The sequence below is a fragment of the Octopus bimaculoides genome, chromosome 11, assembly GCF_046866305.1.
Source record: "Octopus bimaculoides isolate indiv1 chromosome 11, ASM4686630v1, whole genome shotgun sequence".
NCBI classification, from domain to species: domain Eukaryota; kingdom Metazoa; phylum Mollusca; class Cephalopoda; order Octopoda; family Octopodidae; genus Octopus; species Octopus bimaculoides.
The window spans coordinates 36,299,522-36,327,249 of NC_142938.1; the positions used below are offsets into that span (position 1 = coordinate 36,299,522).

At 36.7% G+C, this 27,728-nt stretch overlaps 1 protein-coding gene across 2 annotated transcripts in view; it reads left to right on the plus strand.

The window, feature by feature from the left end:
- Positions 1-12,232: 12,232 nt before the first annotated feature.
- LOC106876983 (glutaminyl-peptide cyclotransferase) overlaps positions 12,233-27,728 on the plus strand; it is an 88,848-nt gene continuing 73,352 nt past the window's right edge. For both annotated transcript variants that reach the window (XM_014925755.3, XM_089359818.1), the window contains exon 1: positions 12,233-12,434. In XM_014925755.3, coding sequence (XP_014781241.1) covers positions 12,378-12,434 — 57 coding nt within the window. In that variant the 5' untranslated portion in view covers positions 12,233-12,377. The remainder of the gene's footprint in view (positions 12,435-27,728) is intronic.

The window sequence follows — 27,728 nt, forward strand, 5'->3', positions numbered from 1 at the left end:
AGAGTGAAGAAAAGTTTAGAGAGGCCAGGAGGGAAGGAGAAAGAGTTGAAAAGACGGAGAGCATGGTTAGTGTTATGGATGTGGAAGTGGAGGGAAGCCACTAGGGGGGCAAGGACACGGTAGAGGTATTTTGAGATCAGTTCGATGGGGCAGTTACAGATGGAGACGATGAGGTGGCTAGGATTGTTGGGCTTGTGGATTTGGGGAGGGAAGTAAATGGTGGGGGTAGACTAGAGTGCGGACAATGAGGTTGGAGGTGGTGGGAAGGAGATGGGAGGAGGCGATGAGGTCATGGATAGCGGAGGACACAGTCTGTTGGTAGCTAGGCATGGGGTTGGAGGGCAGGGGGCAATAGAAGGAGGTGTTTTGAAATTGGCAGAGAGCTTAAAGAAGTCTGCACGCCACACCACCATGGCTCCACCCTTGTCGACTGGTTTTATGATAATGTCTTTGCGGTGTCGGAGACATCGAAGGGCCAAGAGTTTTGCTGGGGAGATGTTCAGATGTTGGGGACGCCTGCGAAAGTTAAACTGGTCCACAATACATTGGCAGATGCCTGCAAAATGATTGACTGCTTGAAACTGGCCAGGAGCTGGCGTCCAGTGGCCCAGGTCAGTGAAGCAGTCCTCTTCGTTAGATGCCAGTAGAGTGTTGTGGAATAGTGCATATAACCTGACACGGTGCACAAAGCTATGAATATTGTTACTGGATGGAGTGAGGGTAGATGAAGTGCAGACCCGTAATGGAAGGGTTGAGGTGAGGATGAGGAAGAAGTGTGTCAGGGAGAGAGAGGGAGAAGAGCAGTTAAAAAACTTATCTCGATGCGTGTTGAATGATCAATGTTCTTCTTGATACAAAATGATGTAAGGCAGGCAAGATGAATTAAGTCTATCTTAAGGTTAGTGTAGTTAATACAAGACTAGTTTCGATTAATGGTTACAATATTACCTGGAAACAAATTTTTAAAAATGGAGCAGTGGGTGTAAAAAAAAATGTGTAGGAAACGAATATGAAAGCAAAAATGCGCACAAAGCAACAGGGTGGGGGTAGGGAGAGGACTTCAGAAAATTCCCAAGATCCCAGATTTTCACCCATAACTTTGAGGAAAATTAATATCTTTCAATGAAATTTTATATCAATACCTTTCAAATGGCATATATTACAGTTATAAAGAAATTTGTGGGGAAAATTTTTTCCGAAGGGGTGGGAAGAGGACTTTAGAAAAATTCACAATATCCGATGTTTTTCCCTCATAACTGTTAGAGAAAGGGTTTTTTTTAAAAACAAATTGTATATAAATACCTTTCAAACGACATGCATTACAGATGCCTAATGTACCACAAAAGTGCACCTTTACCATAACTAGGAGTCCCCCCAAATTTTTTTTTAAATGCATTTTTGAAGGTGAGGTGTGAAACTACATTTGACCCCTTTCTTTACTCATATTTTAAGATAACATTTTACTGAAGTTATAAAAATTAGTGGTGATGAAGTCTGGACAGGAGAGAGAAAGAATGATACAAAATCCTTATAAAAACAAACCATGTTAGTGTTTGTGTGTGTGAAACAAGTAAAAGTATAATATTTAAGACAAGATATCTTTTAGATACCTCTTAAAAATCACTGGATATATTAATCCCAGAATGCAGATTGTGGCATATTAATTAGGTCACTAATTCATTCATCGAAAAAAAGAAAAACATTTTCCAATAATTCTGGTTTCCTCCTCCCTTTTTTTCCCAAGCAAAAATAAGAGGTTTGCGGCACATTAGGCATCTGTAATGCATGCTGTTTGAAAGGTATTTATATACAATTTCATTAAAAGATATCCATTTTTCTTAAAGTTACGGGGGAAAAAATCAGATCTTGTGAATTTTCCAAAAGTCCTCTCCCCATCCTAAGATTTTCCCCACAAATTTCTTTATAACAGTAATGTATGCTGTTTGAAAGGTATTTATATAAAATTTCATTTAAAAAAAAAAAACATTTCCTTAACAGTTATGAGGGAAAAACATCAGATCTTATAAATTTTCTGAAGCCCTCTCCCCCACCCCCTCCTAAAAGGTTTTATGCACAAATTTCTTTATAATTGTAATCAATGCCATTTGAAAGGTATTTATATAAAATTTCATTCAAAAAACCCCATTTTCCTAAAAGTTGTGAGGGAAAAACTCGGATCTTGTGACTTTTCTGAAGTCCTCTTCCTACTTTGCACACATTTTTGTTTTCATATTCGTTTCCCACACATTTTTTTTGCACCCGTTGCACTATCTTTTTTTATTTCATTTCCAGGTAATATTGTAAATATAAACTCTAGTTTCATGTTTAATGGGCAAACTAAAATCAATTTAAATTTAGTTCATACTACATTCTTCAGCTGTATACTCCATATTTTGTGAAAAAATATGCATAACATTAAAATATATTTACCTTCATTCATCCACATCAATTCGTAATTCAAGGTACACAATATTTCAAAATAGTTAAAGAGAAAGAAGGAGTCATGGCTCTTTGATCACAGTTCAACATGCTTCTAACTTGCCGTTGGGCCGATAGCAGCAAATAATGTGTGTATATATATATATATATATATATATATATATATATATATATAGAGAGAGAGAGAGAGAGAGAGAGAGAGACATAGAGAGAGGGAGGAGAGCAGTTAAAAAACTTATCTCCATGCATGTTGAATGATCAATGTTTAAACAAAACATCATCAATTCTCCTTGATACAAAATGATGTAAGATAGGCGAGATGAATTAAGTCTATTTTAAGGTTAGCATGGTTAATACAAGACTAGTTTCATGTTTAATGTACAAACTAAGTAAATAAATTTTTTTTAAATTAATTTAATTTAGATTTAGTACATACTACAATCTTCAGCTGTATACTCCATATTTTGTGAAAAAAAATGTATGAGTATATATAAATATCATCATCATTTATCATCATCATCATTTAACGCCTGCTTTCTATGCTAGCATGGGTTGGACGATTTGACTGAGGATTGGTGAACCAGATGGCTACACCAGACTCCAATCTGATCTGGCAGAATTTCTACAGCTGGATGCCCTTCCTAACGCCAACCACTCCGAGAGTGTAGTGGATGCTTTTTATGTGCCACCGGCACAAGGGCCAGTCCGGTGGTACTGGCAACAGCCATGCTCAAATGGTGTTTTTACATGCCACCTGCGCAGGAGTCAGTCCAATGTTTTGTTCACATGCCACTGGCACAAGTGCCAGTAAGGCGAAGCTGGTAACGATTGCGCTCAAATGGTGCTTTTTACGTGCCACCGGCAGGGAAGCGAGACTGCTGCTCTGGCAGTGATCCTGCTACCACTCCACTGGCATGGGTGCCAGTCATCGAATTTGGTTCAGTTTCAATCTCACTTTCCCCAACAGGTCTTTGCAAGCTGAGTTTAGTGTCCAATGAAGGAAGGTTGGCATGGGTGCCAGTCGTCGAGTTTGGTTCAATTTCGATTTTGATTTCACTTGCCTCAGCAGGTCTTTGCAAGCAGGGTTTTGTGTCCAAAGAAGGAAAGGTATGCATAAGTGGGCTGGCTACACCCCTGGTAAAGGCCATGGATTATGGTCTCACTTGTCTTGCCAGGTCTTTCACGCACAGCATATTTCCAAAGGTCTCGGTCAGAACTCATTGCCTCGGTGAGGCATATATATATATATATATATGTATATATATATATTTTTTTTTTTTTCCTGGTGAAGACTGGTTTTTGGGGTTACCTTGGGGTTCCCATCCATAAAGGGTCTAACTTTATGGCATATCATCAGATCTCAAGACCTGTTGGCCTATGACCTCTTTGAAATATGGAGGTCATAGGCCAACAGGTTTTGGGATCTGATGATACACCATAAACTTAAATTCTTTATGGATGGGAAACCAAGGTTAGCCCCATAAACCGGCCTTCACCAGGAAAAATATAGACTGCTCTACTTCTTAGAGTGCGCTTCTCCAGATTTATGTTTTTCTAAAAACGATATGTGTGTGTGTGTCTGTGTGAGTGAGTATATGTATATATATATATGAGAAACAAACAGAGAATTTGAAGAATGGCTATTGTAAGAGGAAAGTGGGGGAAGATTGGGATGTTTAAGTAGAAAAGGTAAAGGCAGGTTACAATGGGGTGGTACTTAGTAGAAGTAGCAGTAGTAGTATGAATTGTAGTTTTAATAGTAGTTGTAGTAGTAGGAGTATTGTATTGCCAAATCTGGGTTATATTAAAAACCGAAAATTACTCTAAGACTCACCCATGTCCATGAATACACATTCTTGAATTGCTCTGTTTGTTATTTCGAGCAATGGCTCTGATTAATTACCTCAAATGATCAATAGACCAATTGAGTAAACCTGTCTGTAATAATTACTGGAAACAGCTGCAAGCCAAATTTGCTATAATAAAGCAATTATATGTAATGACCATTATTTTAACTTGTCTTTTATAGATATATCACTCTGTACGAACCAGTTTATCTGGAGCCCATTCACAGATTTACAATATGGAATTGTGATGAACCATAACTTTGGATCCTACCAAAAGATTACTTGGAGTTCTTCATTAATCTAAGTAATATCATTAGTGTGGTGTTCCTACAGAGAGCTTATGAAGTATTTTGCCCAGATTGATAATCCCTCACTATTTGTTTTTGTTGTGTGTGTGCATGTGTGTGACCCAACATAGCTACAGCCTTTAGGTTGAAACATATAAAAGAATATGTATATGCATATATATATGTGTGTGTGTGTGTGTGTGTGTGTGTGTGTGTGTGTGTGTGTGTGTGTGTGTGTGTGTGTGTGTGTGTGTGTGTGTGTGTGTATGTACATATATATGTATATGATGTACATATATGTAGTGGGGTGTATAATGTTATAATAAAAACTATGAGTCTTGTTAACTATTGCTATCCAAGGTTTCTTGGCCAAGACATTAATTTATTCCACTATTTTTCAAACTGAGAAGTATCTTGTTTTCAGTTGATTTTTAAGCAGCTGATATTTAAACAGATGACGCTTAAACAGATAATGTTACTTAAAAAGGCAATTGAAAAATAGTCATGTTCCCAGCTTCAAAAATGGTGAAATAAATTAATGTATCAACCAGGAACCCCTGGCTAGCTGTATTTAACAAGACTTGTGGATTTTATTATAACACTAGCAGAGGCACCCGGCGTTGCCCGGGAATGAAATTGTTACTTATATACTTGAAGAAAAAAAAGCAAAATATGCTGTATAGAAATTTGAGGACATTCTGTAGATGGACTCTCAGATGAATGATGGCTGGGCACCTCTCATGAAAGGGAAAATTGAAGATGCGCCAAAAAGCCTCATTGGTACTTGGAAACTTTTACGAAAATTAAAATGGGGATTAAATGAAAAAAATGATTTACGTGAATATCCTCACAAGAGTAATTGAAATAAATGGCGATTGTGGAACCCCCCACGCACGCACGCACACACACACTCACACAGAGTATCACACATCAGATGAAATGGACGTGTGTGTGTGTGTGTGACAGAGAGAGAGAGAGAGAGAGAAGTTTGTTGTCATGTATACGTACATACATAAATATGCATACATCTTTGTGTGTGAGTGTGTGTGTGTGCGTGTGTATGAGAGAGAGAGAGAGAGAGAGAGAGAGTAAATACTACATACACACCGCTCTTTCACTCTGTCTCACACACACACGCACACATACATCCAAAAATGATGGATGCATATGACAACACAACCCTTGACTCACTCACACTGTGTCTCTTACAAACACACACATACATAAATGTGTACAAACCTATTTACAAAGACACACGTGTGTATGCGCACGCGTGTGTGTGTTGTGTGTGAGAGAGAGAGAGATAGACAGGGGGTGAAAGAGAATATTGTGAAGAATGAATGAAATAAACATGAAATGAAAAAGTCGTATAAATAAAAGCTATTGTACGGAATGTTTAAATTTGTGGACTTAGTAAATATTTCGAACCTTTTAAAAGAAGTGAATCATAAATATGAAGAGCCTAACATTTATCCGAGGTCAAATTATTCATGCATCACAAGTATGGAAGCATTTGGTGAAGTCGATTTCACTTGAAAAGCGAATACACAAAAACATCAAAATAGAGAGTGAAGCTTTTTGCCGTTGCTACGTAAATACTGGAAGTTGACATTGCATCACAAGTATGTAAGCATTTGGTACAAAAACATCAAAATAGAGAGTGAAACTTTTTGCCGTTGTTACGTCAATACCGGAAGTTGACATTGAGGAACCTTTTTAAAGAAGTGAATCATAAATATAAAGCAATATTATTTAGTTTTAATTAAAAAAAATCAAATGAAGAGCCTAACATTTATCCGAGGTCAAATTATTCATGCATCACAAGTATGGAAGCATTTGGTGAAGTCAATTTCACGTGAAAAGCGAATACACAGACATCTCTATTTTATATATTAGATTATCTTTACTCCCTTAGCTGATTGAGTGCTATGTTGAATAATACTACTCCAGAACTGATAAAATCAAAATGAAACTTTGTTCCTTTTTATTTACAGCTCTGTATAATCATTAGGGAAGAACACAGGGTGAGGAGGGATTCTGAATCACTCAGTTACTTCTAATGCATTTCTTCATGTTGTTTTCTCTTCTCTTTCTTCTTATTTCATGCTGGCCTGCTGTAATGCAATACCCAATTTCATTTTTTTGCCTTCCTCTTTTTGTTTCTACATCTCTTTCTTTGATAAGTTATAGTGATTCGCAAGCACCACCCAAAATTCCAATGGAGCTACCTGCTTGGTGTATAGTGGTAAATATCTTTAAGCATAAACATCGATCCAGTGAGAAACCATTAATATGAGGTGCCCGCTTAAGCATATGCATGGAATAATGACATGTGGTATACAAAAACATATGTTACAATGAATTAATATAATATGAAAATTTCCATCCACAAATTTTCATTATTACCATATACATACTATATATATATATATATATATATATATATATATATATATATATATATATATATAATCCAAGAGAGTTAGGGGTTGAGGATCCAACTCACTAAGGGATAGTATCTATCCAATAGACTGCTAGGAGGGTACGCAATTATTGTTACACTAGTGTTATACCAAGTGCAATAAGTGGGTGCGGGTAAAAGGGTTTTTTTTAACCCTAAATTTATATAGCAATAAGAAAATGGAGGGGAATATGAGGTACCCATCAACTTTCAGACACTGTATTCTGTTGATTAATCTGTTTATTTTATAACCAAAATGACAATAAAGACAACATACAGACACTTATGACATACCATGTCATATTAACAATTAAGGTTTCAAATTTAAAGGATATATAGCAATTCGGGAAGAGACACAATCTTACAGCTGTTTCGGCCTAACGTTGGCATGCCCCATTCTATCTATATATCTCCAGTACGCTGGAGTAATTAGTAGATGAAAATGATGTAATGGGGGTACATGCATGATTCACTAGGCCTCTTCAGAGATTTACAAAATTCAATTCATGAATTTTACAAAATTCAAATACTCTTTTTACGACTCTTTTTTGGTTTTTTATATACTTTTTATATGTTTTTTTATATGCCTTATATTTTTACTTTTTATTTTTATTTTTATTTTTTATTTGTATTTGAATTTGATAAAATAAGTGGCCAATAGTTCTATTCCAAAAGTGCTGTATCTTGTGTCTGCTAGTTGAAAGCACTTGGAAAAAAAAAGTGGTTGCCAGGTATTCTGAATGAATTGTTGCAATACCCTGCTGATTCCAGTATCAGATGCATCTACCATAAATGACAGTTACAATATACAACATTCAAATGTTGATGTAGTATATCTTGACTTTCAAAGGCATAGGTTGTAAACTGGTATCAGATGGGCTAAAAGTGTAATTTAGTTAACTTTTCTTTGATATTATTAAAAGATTGCAATTCTGCTGCATTTAATGAAATAGATTTATTCTTTTTCTTACAGTTATGTAAAACTCAGTACCACCTCACAAATCCCTCATAATCCAAAAATGGATGTCACACAATCTTTACAATCATATAACACCAAACTTGTGGCCTGCAAACTCACCAGATTTAAGTATTGTTAAAAGGGACTAATGGACATTACTTCACTGAAAGCCACCATTGGCCAGATGATGTCTGAATTTAGTGCAGGCATGTCAATGATTCTGGTCCCACATTGAAGCAGTTGTTAAAGTTGAAGGTAGATTCATAGGATAATCTGATAAGAAAGCTTATTAAGAACTTTTAGTTTTTGCTAGATTATAGTTGTGGTATTGAATTTGTAGCAAGTATATGTTCACAGTTTGCTTGTTTACTTTTAAATAGGTGCATATTGACTCATATGCTATGTTTTCTACAAGTGGTCACATGACCTGGTCATGTGATAGTCAAGTCCTACCTTTACAGGGGCTGCATGATGAACAAGTTGAAAGCAGGAAATTTATGTCTATTTGCTGGAGCCCCACCATCAGCTATATAAGAGGAGGTCTTCCCACTATTAGTCAGTGAGGTGGGTTTGCTTTGTCAAGTTTGGATCTCAGCAGAGAGGAAGTTTATTCTGCAGGTAGCTTCAATGTGTACATCTGTTCATGTCTTCCAGCAGAAGTCATGTCATATATTTGTTTTCCTGTTCTACACTGCATACATTATGTTTCAACTGCATAAGAAACCTTATGTATATTTTCTGACAATATATTTCAAGATGTATTCCATCAAGTTTGCTATATCAATACTTTTTAATGGGTTGAATAAATTGTCACACTTAATCCTCCTGGTTTTTTCCTGCTTCTTCTTTTATCTACATACACACATGTATAGGAACACAAACCAGCTTAATTCATCAACACAACTTCAACTGTTAAAAATTACTTAATTTGTCATCAAATATTTCTTGCACCCTCTGTATTCTTGTCTGTAAAGCCAAAATGTTTATGAGCAAATAATGGCGACCAGTAAAGTTGAAACTACATTTTTAACCCTTTAGTTACCATATTTCTGTTGAAATACACTGCCTTTGTTTCAATTAATTTTGGAAATGTAATATGATGGACAGAAACTCAATGTGTAACCCTGTGCACTCTCACTAACCCAAACTTCCAGGACAGAATCTACATCAGAACTTCCTATGCATGACTGTTGCTGTTGGCTGCTTGTCCAAGAAAGAGGCTGGCTGAAAGACCTATTTCATTATGTGATATCATTTCTTCCTTCATGTCCAGCACCTCATGCCTGACATCTCCCTTCACTGCTTGCACATCACCCAGAATGCTACAGGAAATAATAGCAAATTTCAGAAAATAACTTTATTATTATTAGGCTGATATTTGAAACAAAAATTAGCATGAAATTTTGATGGAAAGTTTTAATTTAGATCACTTTAAAACAGGAAGTTCATATCATAGAACCAAAGGATGTATCAGACAGGTTTATATCAAAAGAGTTAAATGAGTAGAAGATAACAGTTAAGAAATACTTCTGATTCGGTTTAAAGTGACTCATGATTTAAGATAACCAATTTTATTGCAATAAGGCTGAGCCAAAGGCTGGTAGTTAACCAAGGATTAGAGAAAGTGTGAAATATGAACAGTTATCTATGGTTACTAAAGACAGCTTAGAGAGCAAGGCATCATGTAATCTCTAAAAATAGCTGAAAATGGTGCATAAACATCATATCACTTATTGATTAAAATACCACATCACATGATTGATGAGGCTAAAATGTCATCTGCTCTTCAACTGAGAGTGGGGAAGAGAGAAAGAAGTGTTGTTGAAATTAGTTAAGTAAAAAAACAATTTGTAGAAAATGTTTAGTTAATAAGAGTGAAAAAACATGCTAGAAAGTGATTATAGAGGGAGCAAGTTAGAAATTGGTTGACAGCAGGCAGAGAGAGAGAGAGAGAGAGAGAAAGAGTTAGCTTCAGAGATGTGCTCAAAGCCAATTTCTGCATGTCTGTCTCTTCAATAGCATCATATAACCTGCACTTTTCTGTGAAACTCAGACATGGGTTACTATAAAGAAAGAAGAACAATGACTGGCTATGACACGGTGCTAGAAAGTTCATTGTGGGGACATATTTGACACACAGTAATTCAAGATTTGCATACAACAGGCAGTCATGGTACTATGAGAATAGAAGAGACCACTGGGAAGACATTAGGGAAAATTCAAATCCAAATGGAAGAGAATTGCACAATCAAGGGAAAAATGGAAGTGCATTGTGGCCAGTGATGTATATAGGATATTAGAAAAGTCTGGTTGGTAGAGTGATAAATACTTGTTACATAGATATAGTCTTCTAGGTGTAGATAGTCTTCGTCTTTCACTATCTTTAAATTTTGTTTCTTTTGTTGCCCCTCTCACTTGATCAGACCAGCTTCAGCCATTAGTTCCATGTAATTTTTCTTTCTAGTTCTGGTTTTATTCATCTCCTATCACAGAGTGACCCTTGTGCACTTTTTCCCCCTCACTTTTCATATAAATCTTCCTTCAATCCTTTATTTGGATTGCAAACTATATTGCAATTACATTGTTGCTATATTTTCTTTAAAACGATATTTTCTTTCTTCCTCATTCTCAAATAAAAGCCAAGAACTTGGAATATTAGATTCTTATTGCTCATGACATCTCCTATGACAGAACTATGTCCAGAAACATTGTGATCTCTTGGAAGTGAATATGGTCTCATGACCCATCAGATGTTAATGCACTACCTTGGCCAATTTACCTCTACAAAATGTAGTGGTGATTCGAAACCAAACTGCTTGGTGAGCAGTCATACATCACAACCAAACCACAGTAGTTTCACATGATAGATCTGTTGAGTAACCAATCAGTGTCAAGTCAGTGTGTGATTCAATCTTCTATAATCTTCTTCTTGTACTCTATAAAAAGAAAAGCTATTTTGGTACTGACACTCTTTGCAGAGTGTTGAGAGAGGCTAACTCATTCACATGTCTCACCTCTTGCTAGTTGAGACATCTGCACGATGTCTCCATCCTTGCTACAATCATCTGTCTTAACAAGAAGATGGTTAAGAAAAATGGCTGATAGATAACAAGAATCTTCATTGGCATGAATAAAGCATAATTGTTTCCAGTTATGATGGGACAGCCAAATGTTGCTGTGTCAGTAGTTTGTTGTAAACACCAAGCAGTATTTCTCTCTCAATTTGTAATTATTGCAGCTGCTATTTGTAAAAGACCAACACAGTTTGACTCTATTTTCAATAGTAAAATATTCTAATAAATGTACGTGGGTGTTGTTTAGTTACTTCATGCAGTCCAAAAAACACATTTTCATTCATCAACTTCGCCAGAGACCAGCCAACAATACAACAACCCAAGCGACAGTGTAAATTACTCAAAATGAAAGTGAAACCAATTGTTACTTTCATAGATATGCTATCTAAACTTTTTCTGGCCAATTCATATTCTAGCCACTGTACTTTTAGATCATCCTCTTCCACTGTTAAATTGGATTTCTGCATGACAGAAGCTATGTACTGCATTTAGGGATCCTCCAGGCATGGTTGTTGACCAACCTGAAATGTTTTACCAGTTTACAATAGAGAAGACGTAGATATGGAAACGTTAAAAGAAATGAATATTCTAACGCCCATCTCAACAGCTATTATATGGACTCTACATACAGTCATTACGCAAGTTGTGTTCATTGAAAGTTGTTGATGAAGCAACAAATGCTCGCAAACATCATCAGTTACTTCATTTAATGTAAGCATGGCTGCGCCATATGGGTCTGTAGTCAACAATGCTACAGACGCATGGTGAACAATGCAGTGGATCAATGGTCAGCTGTGCCCTGGGTCAGTGATCGGCAATGCTCTGAATCGGTGGTCAACAATCTTGGGGGTCACTGGTCAATACAGCGAGTTCTCTATTCACAGAGAATCGCTAATTGATTGTAATTGATGTGTTTGTGCCTTGTGCGAACGAAGTAATTCAGTAAAAAGATATGGATTCTACTCAATAGGAAAAGCTGACAAGAAAAAAATAACATTTGCGAAAGTCATAGAAATCACTGTTATTAATAAAATAATTCCTATAAATAATAATTACGGTGGAAGGAAAAAAGTGAAAGCTTTGATGCAGATTGGGGGCGAGCCTACAATAGACTGACTTATCAGAGAAAAGATATCTGATGACGTCAAAGAATGTAGGCGGCAATCGTCAGAATTGTCAAAAGCATTAATCATGTCTTAAGCAGTAATCCAGTCTGCAGCTTGTATCGTAATTTTTGTCATTTATTATCTACTCTTATTAATAATTGTGTGTTGCGATTGTTTATCCAACCGAACGATCTAAACACGGAGAATGGCGTGGAGTTATCTAACAATTTTATTTGTTTTTATCGGCAGTTTGGTTTTTGCGGTAAGTCAATTTTCAACGTTACAAATAAAAGCGAAAACAACTTTATTTGTAACATTAAAAAAAAAATCTTGAGTCAGCATTTAAAACTAACAACGAAAGTGATAAATAGGAAATAGAATTAACAGATTCAGTGTTATTTATCTCGTGGAAATTGTTTTATATATATTTGAAAAAAAAAAATTACTCAGTATTCTGAGTCACTTTTCAAGTTTTTGTTTTATGACAGCTGGTACTTAAGCATATTTTTCTGAGATGAAAGAACAGTAAATTAAAAGGGGTGTTCGGTATTTGACAGAATCGCTAAGAGCGGCGGGAAAATTCCTCGCTGCATTTGTTGCGACTCTTTACAATGCTGAGTTCAAATTCCACAAATGCCAGCTTCACTTTTCGTTTTCCGGGGGTGGGGGTCAATAAAATAAAGAAGCAGTTATTGACTTATCCTTTTTTGCGTGTGTTTAATTTCACAATTTATACTTCTCTCGAAATTGCATGTTTTATTTCTGTTAGAAATAATGATTTTGTTATTTGGGAGAATAAAGAAATAACAACAAAGATTTTAGTTTCATAACAAAACTGCTGGGTTTCATACAACAAACGGTCCTTTATTCTTTTTCGCTTCTTTCTGTGACAAAGCAAGAAAACTTGATAGGCGACATCGAACGTTTGAACACCGCTAAATGCTACAGCATTGATGTTTGTATGGTTTTAACTTGTGATAATATTTTAAATTATTAAATGTTATATTTTATTATTGCTATTATTATTATTATTACTACTACTACTACTACTACTACTACTACTACTACTACTACTACTGTTGTTGTTGTTAAAATTATTGTTGTTCCCCGCTAAATTATCGTCACGTTATTATTGTTTCCTGTTCCTTATTCATTCATTCACCGTTTATTTTTGCCTGTCTTCTTTTCCGTGGAATTTATATAAACTCACCGACTTTGTCGAAAGTTATTAATTTCAAACTAATTACTCTTGTTTCGTTAATAAGTTTTTCTTCTTCGTGTCCTTTACCAATTGAAAGTTGTATTGTTTGATTGGAAAACAAATATGCAGAAATATTTGTCTCTCGATCATGGACTAGCGACATAAGTATTGCTTTTGAAATAATCTACCGAAATTTTATCAAATGTGATTTTAAATAATAACGATTCGAAAATGTCAACATTACTGGTTACTTGTTGATAGAATAGACTTATTTTATTTTGCGTTTTAACTTCTGATAATATTTTATAATTTCTCAAGTTTAGATATAGTCTTAGCAGTCTGTGAGTTAATTTAAATGTTTTGCCTGTAAAATATTTGCCATACAGTGATTAAAAAGATATAGAGTGGCTTAACTCTTCCTCGAGGGTTTTGCTTATGCTGAAAAACTTTGATTAATGAGATTATCTGAGCAATTCTTAGGCAAAAACACCCTATAGCACAGTTCGAAATCTTAAAGCAAGAAGCAAGGGAGATAATTTTAATGAGATCAGTCCAAATCAGAATTCTTTGTTAATTACTGCAATATAGATGTGAGTGGATCTTAAATCTATCCCTTGTAGATCCCCTCAGTGCCAGTTGGACACTTTGTAAAATGACAGCTCTTTCAATTAACCATCTTCGATTTTAAACCTAATTATAAAAGTTCGACTGATTCCTCTAAGTACTTCTCAGCGATGGTGCCTCCTTGAAACTTGAGTGTTTAGACTTTAAGACATGAACTTCTGAATGTGAAATAATTGGCGAAAAATTCAAGGTCATTTCCCAAACTAAAATAGCCAAATATATTAAATATAACTTGTCTGATGTTATTTAACACTAACAACAACATACGAAAATTAATTACTTACTAGCCTAATACCCGTCCCTCTAATAAAGAAAATTCAATATCAATACAAATTATCGTTTCATACCTTACTTGAATGTTCAAATGACTTAATTAATGGTATGTTGCATCTCTATAATTAAAAGACAAGGTGTTTGTAGTATGGTTGTTATTTGTCATGTTTACTATATTACATACTAGCAGAGATACTCAGCGTTGCTCGAGCTTAAAGTGGTATAGTTTGTGTATATATATATATATATATATATATATATATATATATATACTTATATATAAAGGGCATTAACCGTGTATTAATGCCTCACGCTTCGAGGGACTAAATAAGTAAAAAACTACCAAAAGAATAAGCAACATATTTACTGAAAGCGAGGGAATGCAGCTTTCAAAATTTATCTCTTAAAAACATTTAACTCAACGGTAGACCACTGGTTTCTCAATCAAATACAGAAAAACTGTGAAGTAACCTGTATTCTTTTGTTCATCAGTACACGTATGGTCGTACTGTGATGGCTACATCGTGGTAGGTTGATTCTTGTTTATTTTTTATGTATCTTGACCATACGTGTACTGATGAACAAAAGAATACAGGTTACTTCACAGTTTTTCTGTATTTGATTGAGAAACCAGTGGTCTACCGTTGAGTTAAATGTTTTTAAGAGATAAATTTTGAAAGCTGCATTCCCTCGCTTTCAGTAAATATGTTGCTTATTCTTTTGGTAGTTTTTGACTTATTTAGTCCCTCGAAGCGTGAGGCATTAATACACGGTTAATACCCTTTATATATAAGTATTTATATTTATGATGAAATGATGAATTTTTTTTCATTACGAAAATTTTTCGTTATTTTTTCATTTTGAGGTTTTTTTCTCGCTGACTACTTGATAAATTCTTATAAAGAATTTATCCTATATTATATATATATATATATATATATATATATATATATATATATATATATATATGTATTACAGTTATGTTGAAACAGGTGATACGGGAAAGTGCAGCATTGAGGGCAAAATATTTGTTGGGTAAATGATGGTCAAATATAATATGTCCATTTGGAGGATTCCAGGTCCTAACCTATCATGGAAAATTGGGAGTGGGGAGGGATGTAATTTTTGAACCCACTGAAAAGCTGTCAATGGATATTCTCGCCTTTGAGGCGGCCAGTGTGGCGTCTAATACGACCCAAAGTATGGTTGACAGTTAAGTGAATGGAGGTGTAATGGAGATATTGTAAGTCAATGGGTACATTCCAGAAACAGGCTGCAATGGGAGACAGCAACGGGGAAGTGAACTGTTGAAATGTTGCAGAAGGTGAAGGGTTGACATTGGATTGCTGGTGTGGCTGTAGAATAAGAGACATAAAGTGAGCCTATGCGGTCATATGAGAATATGTAGTAATGAATTACTTGAAAAAAATAAGGCATAGTGGCTTACCACGTGGTATGTATATAGTAAGTCTGCATTTTTGTATGTAGTGTAAATTAACAAAATATAAGCAAATGAATGAAATAGAGGCACATGTATAGAATTGCTAATTTAATGGTAAATGTCACAATAATTATTACAGAGAGACAAAGAATTATATATATATCTCGCAAGAAACAAAGCCAGTATGCTCCAATGGATGTGTAATGTCAGTGTGTATACTCGACAGAGTGTAAGTACCTTGAGTGAAAAGTTAGACCTAAGAAGCATCAGTTGTGGTGTGCAAGAGAGACGATTGCGCTGGTATGGACATGTGGCAAGAATGGATGAGTATAGCAGTGTGAAAAAGTGCCACATCCTAGCAGTTGAAGAAACCTGTGGAAGAGGTAGACTCAGGAAGACCTGGGATGAGGTGGTGAAGCACAATCTTCGAACATTAGGCCTCACCGAGGCAATGACCAGTGACTGGGACCTTTGGAAATATGCAGTACATGAGAAGACCCGGAAGGCAAGTGAGAGCATAATCTGTGACCTCTGCCAGAAGTGTAGCCAGCTCACTTATTCATATCTTTACTTCATTGGACACTAAAAACTCTGCTTGCGAAGACCTGTTGAGGCAAGTGAATTTGAAATTTGAAATCTGAAATCGAACCGAATCCGACGACTGGCACCCATGCCAACTTCTCCTTCATTAGACACTAAACTCTGCTTGCGAAGACCTGTTGGGGCAAGTGAAATCGAAATCGTAATTGAACCATACTCGATGACTGGCACCTGCGCCAGTGGAGCACTAACAGCACTGTCTGAGCGTATTCATTACCAGAGCAGCTGTCTGGCTTCTGTGCTAGTGGGCCGTAAATAGCACCATTTGAGCGTATTTGTTACTAGCGTTGCCTTCTAGCACTTGTGCTGGTGGCACGTTGGAAAATCATTCGAGCGAGGTCATTGCCAGTGCCACTGGACTGGCTCTCGTGCAGGTGGCACGTAAAAGACACCATTTTGAGCGTGGCCGTTGCCAGTACCGTGTGACTGGCCCTCGTGCCAGTGGCACGTAAAAGCACCCACTACACTCTCAGAGTGGTTGGCGTTAGGAAGGGCATCCAGCTGTAGAAACTCTGCCAGATCAGATTGGAGCCTGGTGCAGCCTTCTGGCTTGCCAGTCCTCAATCAAATCATCCAACCCATGCTAGCAAGGAAAGCGGACGTTAAACGATGATGATGATGATATATATATATATAGGATAAATTTCTTGATATAGGGGTAAATATGTAATTGTAAATACCTTGCAACTGCTGCAATAATTATTAACTGGTAATGGAACAGTAAATGTGTATTTTTATATATATCTTGGACCTTGCCACCTCATTGTTTTTTTTTCAAGAGTTTTACCTCTAGCACTCATACATACATTCAGGCATGTCAGTCATTACATATGTATATATATGTGTAGATGTGTGTGTGTTTAATAACATATGTAATGTGGAAACACACACACAGACACATACACACTCATACACTCACAGACATATACACTCATATACAAAATGTGATGTCATCATTGTGATATAAAATGTTCCTAACATACTCACATATACTAAGGTAGCCACACAGAGACATGTACACACTCATACACATCCACTCACAGATAGATACACAGTCATATACAAAATATGATGTCGTCGTCTTGGTATAAAATATCCTGTTGGCAATAGAAAGATTATCTCTATGAAATGTTATATTGTTTTAATCAAAATGAAATGAAATGAAATAAAGTTTCATATTGACACTGACCAACCCTTACATATGTATAGTGTTTAATAATGTACCTAACGCAGAAAGATGCTCACACTTTGAGATGTATACTCACTCATACACTCACACATACATTCACAGACAGATACACAGTCATATACAAAATGTGACGTCATCATTGTTGTCAGTCATCACATATGTATATGCATGTGTAGATGTGAGTATGTGTTTAATAATGTACCATTACATATGTATATGTGGAGGCGCAATGGCCCAGTGGTTAGGGCAGCAGACTCGCGGTCATAAGATCGCGGTTTCGATTCCCAGACCGGGCGTTGTGAGTGTTTATTGACCGAAAACACCTAAAGCTCCACGAGGCTCCGGCAGGGGATGGTGGTGAACCCTGCTGTACTCTTTCACCACAACTTTCTCTCACTCTTACTTCCTGTTTCTGTTGTGCCTGTAATTCAAAGGGTCAGCCTTGTACACATGTTTGTGGAGTGCTCAGCCACTTGCATGTTAATTTCACGAGCAGGCTGTTCCGTTGATCGGATCAACTGGAACCCTCGACGTTGTAAGTGACGGAGTGCCAACAACAACAACATATGTATGTGTAGATGTGTGTATGTTTAATAACGTACCTAACGCAGAAAGACTCACACACCATAAGATATATACACACTCATACACTTACACACACACATACATTCACAGACAGATACAGTCATATGCAAAATGTGATGTTGTCGTCATGGTATCAAATATTCTGTTGACAATAGAAAGATTATCTGTATGAAATGTTATGTTGTTTTAATCGAAATGAAAATATAATTTCATATTGACACTGACCAGCCCTCACATACATATAGTGTGTTTAATAGCGTACCTAACACAGAAAGACACACACACTGTGAGACATATACACTCTCATACACTCACACATATACATTCACAGACAGATACACAGTAATATACAAAATGTGATGTCATCATGGTTAGAATTAAAAGTAAAAGTATAGAAGAGAAACAATATATCACATTACAATATAAATGTTATTCTTTGACTTTTGATACGTAATAGCAAACCAGTGCCAGTGTTGCATTGTTTTAATCCAAATGACAAAAAATTACGTTGACACTCGCAGCATCAGATAGTACTACCATGTAAAATTTGATTTGATTTGGTTGAACCATTTGAGAATGCATTGGGAATAGAGAGACAAAGGATTTTATATATGTATATGGGAAAAAAGTCAAGGTAGAAAATGCTTAAATAATTTTAGAAAAAGCACTCTAGTACCAGTTTCAGTCATTCAGACTTTTTCAACTCTAAGTATGGAAAACAATTAAATTTTGGGAAAATTAAATGAAAAGTTTTTTAAGCGAATATTTGCATAGTATTCAAATACATGGGGCATTTTCCTTGTTTCTGTCTGTCTCTGCCTCTCTTGTTTACTCTTGTAGGTTCGAGGTCGTTGTGAATTCTTGACAGAGAAGAAAAGAATGCAGGAGTGGTATGATAGTAGTAGGATGTTAAATGGTCAAGTGACCTAAAAGTGGCTCATTGTGGATTACAGCAGTGATTAGGACTGTTTTTAATGAATTCTTCGGTATTTCTTTTGAATGTATCATTTTTAATATTTGCATGTGTGTTATTCTACCATATCCGTGGTGGATATGTCATTTGTTGTAGATGCGTTCAAAAGGGGTTTGTATTTTGTGATAAAGAAAAACTCTTTACTAATTCGTTGGCTACTGGTTATATCGTCCCTGAATTGATAGAGGGGGAAAATTCTGAAGCTTGGGTTTTTGTTATTGGCGCAAATGTCAATGTGTTGGCTGAATGCTATTTTTCTATTTTGCGGAATTTTGATTTGGGATCTCTACATTGCCATCCTTTGCTGTAGACTGTTTTTTGTTTGGCCTATGTATTGCTCTTGTCACCCAGAGCAGGTTAGTGCATACATCAGGTTCTCCGAAGCACATGTGAAGCTGCTTTTCACTATGAAACGTTGTCCCTGTTTGAAGGAGAACTCTGATCCCTCAATTAAATTGACGCATATCCTACATTTGGGTCTTCCATATTTTTTTACTGACGGCTTCAGTGTTGTTGTTGAGCGTATTCGGGCTTGTGTTAGCAGACTTTTAATAGATTTGGGCTGTCTCTTGCTTTTTATGATGGTGTGTTTGGAGGATTAAGTTCATTCTGTGATCCTTTTTTTAGCAGGGGAATGTTTTGAAGGATGGTGTCGAAGGCTTCATTGTTAAGAAGGTTGTGTGTGGAGATGTATGGTAGGGTTTTTGGTTGTAAATCCTTCTTTAATTTGGGATGCCTGTGTTCGTGGATGTTGAGTTGTAGGGCACGTTGAAAGCATATGTCAGTTAGTGAAGGGGAGTAGTTCCTGGTGATGAGTGTATCCTTTAGTTCATGTAGTCATGTGTCCCTGGTGCTTGCATTAGAAACTGTAGTACAGATCCTTTTTGCTAGGTTGAAGGGGATATTCATTCTGGTGTGTCTGGGGTGGCATGAGTTGAACGGTAGATATTGCTTGGAGTCCGTGGGTTTATAGTACATACCTGTTTCTATTATGTTGTTAGATTTCTTAATGAGGATGTTGAGGAAGGAAAGTTATTGATGGCTATATTCCATTGTGAATTGAATGTTTACGTCAAGTTTATTTGTAAGTGCTTGAAATTCTTTAAATCTCTCTATACTTTCATGCCAACGAATGAAACAATCATCCAGGTATCTCTTCCAGTTATTGTCTATGTAGAGGGAGAATGGGTTGCCTCTTGGTTCTCAAACTATGAGACCATCTTTCAAACAGAGCACATTTCCAACTACCCTTTCCTGAAAATAAGAAAATCAAAACAACACTCAAACACTGATTCACACTTATCTAAAAAAAATGGAACTATCACCCCTACCAAAAAAAGAATACAGGATCTAACCCTAACTTTGTACACCACCTGTGATACAACATGGGGAGTACCCCAACTTCAAACAGAGAAAGGAAAAATCACTATCTGCAGGAGAGACATTGCAGCCTCCTCCCCCCATAAGGAATTACCAACGAAATTTTCATTCCAGCAATCTACTAAACAACCATGCACAACAAACCCGTACCACATGCAATAATTACCAACGACGGCCCCCTAAAACACCACATCCAAACATGGGATATCGGGACACACCTTTCAATACCGTTCCAAGAACCCACACCATAAATCACAACAGAGCACCCCACAACAAGGAACAACTACATAATAGCTACCATCCCAACCACCGCAATCATTTTTTAGACCCAATACGTAAACACAGACACAAGATAGCACCAAACAGACAGGAGGAACCAAAAGTGATAAAAATTATTAATCTAACTCACAAAGAACTAACAGCAAATCAAATCAATATACTCTCCAAAGGATTCAAGTTTACTCCAACGCCCCAACTACAATGAAATGAAAGAAGACATTGCGGAATTCCATAGAAAATTGTGACTCGCTGAGGAATTATACGACAAATACAACAAGGATGAATTGTTAGTCTGAAATAGAAGTTAGTACACCCCCTTAAAAGGTAAGAACAAAACTCTTGATCATTTCTGTGAATATATCTTGAATTACCCATATCAACATATGCACAAACAAAAACACAAACGAAACTTCAGCTGAACAAATTAAAAGATGACAAAACAATAACAATCAAAGAGGCTGATAAAGCAAGTGCAGTCATCTTAATGGACACGGTATTCTATATAACTCTAGTACTATCCATATTGGAAGACACAACATATTATGAAAAGGTCCAACACTACAGTCAGCAGAAAATAATGAGAGACCTAAAATCTATGTTAAACCTATACCAAGAAGGGCTCACCGACAAAGAATATGACTATATGACCAATTTCAAAAATAAAACCAGTCAATTCTACGGTATTCCCAAGATACACAAAAGTGAGAAAATAAGTAACTCATGCAAGATAGCCACAGACATAATAATCAAAGTCCCTACTCTTAATGACCTCAAATTGAGACCTATAATAGCAGGTCCTGCATGTGAAACCCACCGCCTCAGTAACTTTTTAGATACACTCTTTAAACCATTCCTCAAGCATGTCAAAAGTTACATAAGGGACGACCTGGATATGCTTAATCAATTTCCTGAAACAATAAAAAAAAAACACCCTACTAGTATCTTTCAATGTGGTCAACCTCTATTCCAATATTCCCCACAACCTAGGAACAGAGGCAATTCAATTCTGGCTAGAGAATTATGCCAATGAACTCCCACATCGCATCAAAAAAGAATTTGTGATAGAAGGGCTAAAATGTATCTTGGAGAATAACTTTTTATGATGGTGTGTTTGGAGGATTAAGTTCATTCTGTGATCCTTTTTTAGCAGGGGAATGTTTTGAAGGATGGTGTCGAAGGCTTCAAAGACAACTTCTATTGACAAAAATCGAGGAATGCGATGGGTATGAGAATGGTCCCCTCCTTTGCTAACCTAGTCATGGGATATCTAGAAATTAGTCTTTATTGTAAAGTACTAGGAAAATACGGCAACCAATTCTCCCTCTAAATAGAAAATAACTGTAAAAGATACCTGGATGACTGTTTCATTCTTTTGACATGAAAGTATAGAGAGAATTAAAGAATTTCAAGCATGCCATCCCAGACACACCAGAATGAATATCCCCTTCAACCTAGCAAAAAGGATCTGTACTACAGTTTCTAATGCAAGCACCAGGGACACATGACTACATGAACTAAAGGATACACTCATCACCAGGAACTACCCACCTTCACTAATTGACATATGCTTTCAATGTGCCCTACAACTCAACATCCCAAATTAAAGAAAGATTTACAACCAAAAGCTCTACCATACATCTCCACACACAACCTTCTTAACAATGAAGCCTTCGACACCATCCTTCAAAACATTCCCCTGCTAAAAAAGGATCACAGAATGAACTTAATCCTCCAAACACACCATCATAAAAAGCAAGAGACAGCCCAAATCTATTAAGTCTGCTAACACAAGCCCGAATACGCTCAACAACAACACTGAAGCCATCAGTAAAAAAATGTGGAAGACCCAACTGTAGGATATGCGTCAATTTAATTGAGGGATCAGAGTTCTCCTTCAAACAGGGACAACGTTTCATAGTGAAAAGCAACTTCACATGTGCTTCGGAGAACCTGATGTATGCACTAACCTGCTCTGGGTGACAAGAGCAATACATAGGCCAAACAAAAAACAGTCTACAGCAAAGGATGGCAATGTAGAGATCCCAAATCAAAATTCCGCAAAATAGAAAAATAGCATTCAGCCAACACATTGACATTTGCGCCAATAACAAAAACCCAAGCTTCAGAATTTTCCCCCTCTATCAATTCAGGGACGATATAACCAGTAGCCAACGAATTAGTAAAGAGCTTTTCTTTATCACAAAATACAGACCCCTTTTGAACGCATCTACAACAAATGACATATCCACCACGGATATGGTAGAATAACACACATGCAAATATTAAAAATGATACATTCAAAAGAAATACCGAAGAATTCATTACAAACAGTCCTAATCACTGCTGTAATCCACAACGAGCCACTTTTAGGTCACTTGACCATTTAACATCCTACTACTATCATACCACTCCTGCATTCTTTTCTTCTCTGTCAAGAATTCACAACGACCTCGAACCTACAAGAGTAAACAAGAGAGGCAGAGACAGACAGAAACAAGGAAAATGCCCCATGTATTTGAATACTATGCAAATATTCATTTCAAAAACTTTTCATTTAATTTTTCCAAAATTTAATTGTTTTCTGTACTTAGAGTTGAAAAAGTCTGAATGACTGAAACTGGTACTAAAGTGTTTTTTCTAAAATTATTTTAGCATTTTCTACCTTGACTTTTTTTCCCATATATATAGATGAGAGAGCCTGCTTCTTATAATAAAAAATTTCACTTGATATAGTTTTATTTGTAATACAATATCTTGAAGTAACATATACCTGGACAGGAGTACTGTATATATTATATTCTTTGCAGAAGATCCATGTTCATTCTTCAGTTTTGCCATAATGCTAAGTCCATTGAAATTTTCTCTCTCATAGATATAAAAGTTGAAGATGAGAAGCTTTTTTCATTATTTTTAGAACGATGACAACCTTTAACAGTATTAGCCCTTTGTTTGAAATAATGAATTAAAATACAACACAGTTACTTGAACTTAGCACTCTGTATGTACTTGTGCGTGTTTTGTATGTATGTACATGTGTGTGCTTGTGTGCATAATTGTATATATGTTTTTGTGGACACGTGTGTATCCATATATATATATATATATATGTGTGTTTATATGTAAGTGTTATGATTCCAAGTTAAGCCAAGGAGTGGTAGAAGTGCTAGTTAAGGCAAGCATCTCAAACAGTCCTTGACAACCAAGTCCAACTCTTGGCCTTCTTGTGTGACTTCACATCTAAATTTAGTGGAACTGACTGTTTGTACTGACAGAAGGGGCAATGACACTTAAAACCAGTGTCATTGCTTTGGGAAGATAGGACTTGTGAGCCTGGGAAGGCAGTTCAGCTGACTCTAATTTTGAACCTCTGCTGCATTGCTGCCATACCCATTCATGAGGAAGGTTTTGGGAGTAAACCCTGGAGTCAAATCTGAAGCTGAAATCCCTAAGACAGTCTAAAGTCGCATCTTACTTTCTTCTGGTAGCTTCTGTAACAATATTAGTACCAAATTAATAGCTCTTACCCTTCCCTTGGATAACATCTATGGCATGGAGAGAGAGGAGACCTGCTGCATGGGTCACCCATTATAATCCTACCTAGGTCTGGGTCCTGGAGAAGGCACTCCAACATTTTTTCACTGTGATAGCCACAGCAGAGAAAACAGTAGTCTGCTAGTTGTAATTCTCTACTCAAATGGCATACATCTAGGTATCAGGAGCAGCTTTTGATGGAGAGAGAGAGAGAGAGAGAGAGAGAGAGAGAGAGGTCATTGTGTCTCATTGGAAACAGATACTGCACACTTCAAGTTGAACAAACCCCAGCCAATTAGGTGCTGTCCCACCACAGATGGTAAATACTACACCACAAGACTGTACAATACTGCACAACAAGAATAGAAAAAGCCAACTCCGAGATTAGGATCCTGGAATGTACAGACCATAATGATGAGACTATCAGATAACCTCATGAAAATCAGAGATGCTTGGAAAAAATGCTTAAAATTTCAAGTAGGCATCACAATACTACAAGAGACAAGTGTTGCAGAATCAGGAACTCTATGTGAGAGAAACTATACCTCTTTTCTGGCAGAGAAAGGGATTAGATAAGACTAAAAGCTCATTGCTGAAGATGACACTGAATAGATTTTCTCACTTTGGCCCCATACATTCTGTGAACCTGTCAACTTTGTCAGTGTCCAGGTTCTGATACTCTACTGTACATATGATATCAAGGGCCTATACTTAAAGACAATTCAAGAGACCCCCAAACCAGGAACAGCTGCTGCTGCCTGGTAACTTCAACGGTAGAGTAGACACTAACTACAATTCCTGATCAAGCTACCTGGAGTGGTATTGGGTTGTCAGTATAATTGGCAATAGTTAACGATTGCTTGAGCAAACCCCCCATGGACTGTGTATCATCAGCACTTCCAGAATAAGCCCAGCATAAAGTGTTTTGGAGACACCTTTACATCAAACACTTGCACCAACTAGATCTGATACTCACAAGATGCTGGCACTTGAGAAGTACTCACAACTTGATCCTTTCAGAATGCTAGCTGTGACATGGATCACTCTTTCGTTTGCTGCAAGATTAGACTTCAGCCAAAAAAATATTATATAAAACTACTTGATATTGCCAAGGCCAATGGTGTTTTTTTGCACTTGGTATGTACAAGTACTTGGTAATGGGCTTGGTGGAGTAGAAATTGATACTTTTGGAGGATTTTTACCTCGTGTGTGAAGTTGAATGCAAAGGGCAGCAACTGTAAAGGGTATCTCCATGAGTTTATTGCTAATGGGACTATTGTGGTTGAGAAATAGAAGGTGGGACACTGCAGAGTTCGTAAATTCTTTTGGCAAGAGACTAAAAGGTCAACTGCAGTTTGTAAAGCAGAAGGGCTTATGAGCTGTGTGATGTATTATACATTGGTCTGCAGAAGTTGTAGTGGTCAATAAAAGCTGTCCTATTTGTAGCAGTAGATGATTTCCAAGTATTGTTGACCATATTCTTTACCTAAAACTTCAGTAACATCATGAATGAACCTCTTAGGGGGATTGGAGGTTCTAAGTTCTAATTGTGTGAGTGATGTGGACATGCTTAAAAGGATGGTTTCAGTTACCCTTTAAGCTGTCTCTAATGATCAGGAGTACTGCCCGAGATGGTATATTGTATCAGCTCTACATAATATACTTTATACTCCTCACTCTCAGTTTGTGGTTGTCATCATCATCATCATCATCATTTAACGTCCGTTGTCTCTACTGACTTGGGTTGGATGGTTTGACCGGGCTGGCATGCTGGAAGGCTATGCCAGGGCCCAGTCTCATTTGGCTTGGTTTTCTATGGCTGGATGCCCTTTCTAATGCCAACCACTCCAAGAGTGTAATGGGTGCTTTTATGTGCCACTGGCGCATTGGTGCCATTTGCATGACACCAGGGTGCTTTTACATGCCATTGGCATGGGTGCCAATTTGCATGACACCAGTATCTGCCATGACTGGAATTTTGCTTAGCTTAATGGGTCTTTTTCTCAAGCACGACATAATGCCAAAGGTCTTGGTCATTGCTTCTGCGAGGCCCAACACTTGAAAGGAGCTCTGCCACTTTGCCTCTGTGTTTATTTATTTAAAAGAAATCAGATATAGCAATCTCGATGTATATTAGGTACAAAGTTAAAACTTTTGCAATTAACATGGTGAAACGTTTTGTAATTGCACCGTAAGAGTGTTATAAAAAGAAATTTTATATTATGTCTCAAGGAGACACAGATAGACAACCTGTTTTGTGTTTTTAGCTAATAAAATGATTTTATCATAGACTACTTAAGCAAATAATTAACTAGCATTATCCTGATCTTATTCTGTTTTGGACAGTAAAATTTTTTCACAATTCCACCTACACACTTGCTCCTAAGTAACTACAGCTATATTTGTTACATTTCATGGTGAGATTTTTGTATTGTATCAATCTGACTTTTAAGCAGAAATATTGATTTATTTATTGAGTTGTTATAGATTGGCACTACATGATAAAAAAATTTGGTAGATGTTTCCTAGAAACTTGATACAATTTGGTGTCATGACAAGGGATTGATGTGGTGCCATTACCTTGTTGAATTATCTGCCAAATCATAGGAAAAAATATTCTAGAAGTGTTTGGAAATCAAGTAAACATAGTACAAAAAGATAAGACATTGTAAACAAACTATAATGGAAATAATAATTAAAAACTCTATAGTCGCCAAGAATAGCTGTGTGATTGAGAAATTTTCTTCACTATCACATAGTTCTAATTCACATCTCTACACTACAACTACACTTTAACTTTTATTGCGTGTCAGAGCATGTAATATGATCCTTGGCTTGGCAGAGAAGGTGTAGTCTATCAAGAATGGTGTCTGGTCAATTCACCACCAGATAAATTCTTTGTCACCATCCAAGTCTGAATGTGACTAGGTTATTAACCCTTAGCACCTGAAATGTTGGTGTACCGGCACTATGCCAAGGCTATATATTCCCAAAATGATGGTCTACTGGCACTCCACATGTCTTCATTTTGTTACATGCTATAAAAGTAGCCACTTGAGCCACCAATCAGTGAGTGTGTTATTTCAGGTCTTTGACACGCATAACTCTATTGTGGATTCCTTATTTTGTGCTTGAATTTTGCAGAGAATGTCTTCAAAATGTGTCAATGCTGAAGAAGCACTAGCTCAGATTCTTAGTGATGACAAGGAGGATTTAGATGAGTCTGATTACGGTATCAAAAGTGATTTTGAGCAAGAAACTAGTGAAGAATCACCCAGCAATTCCGACAGTGATCAAGGTGAACTTGTACATAATGTAGACAATGCCACAGTGCATGCCCAAATATCCTAGGCCAATAGGAGGGGGGGGGCATGGTGGTGGACATGGCACAAGCTTGATGGCAGTAGTAAACATGAATATTCCTGCTCCCTAGAGATGAGATGCAGCTGGTTTTACAGCAAGACAGTTTAGTCCTAACAA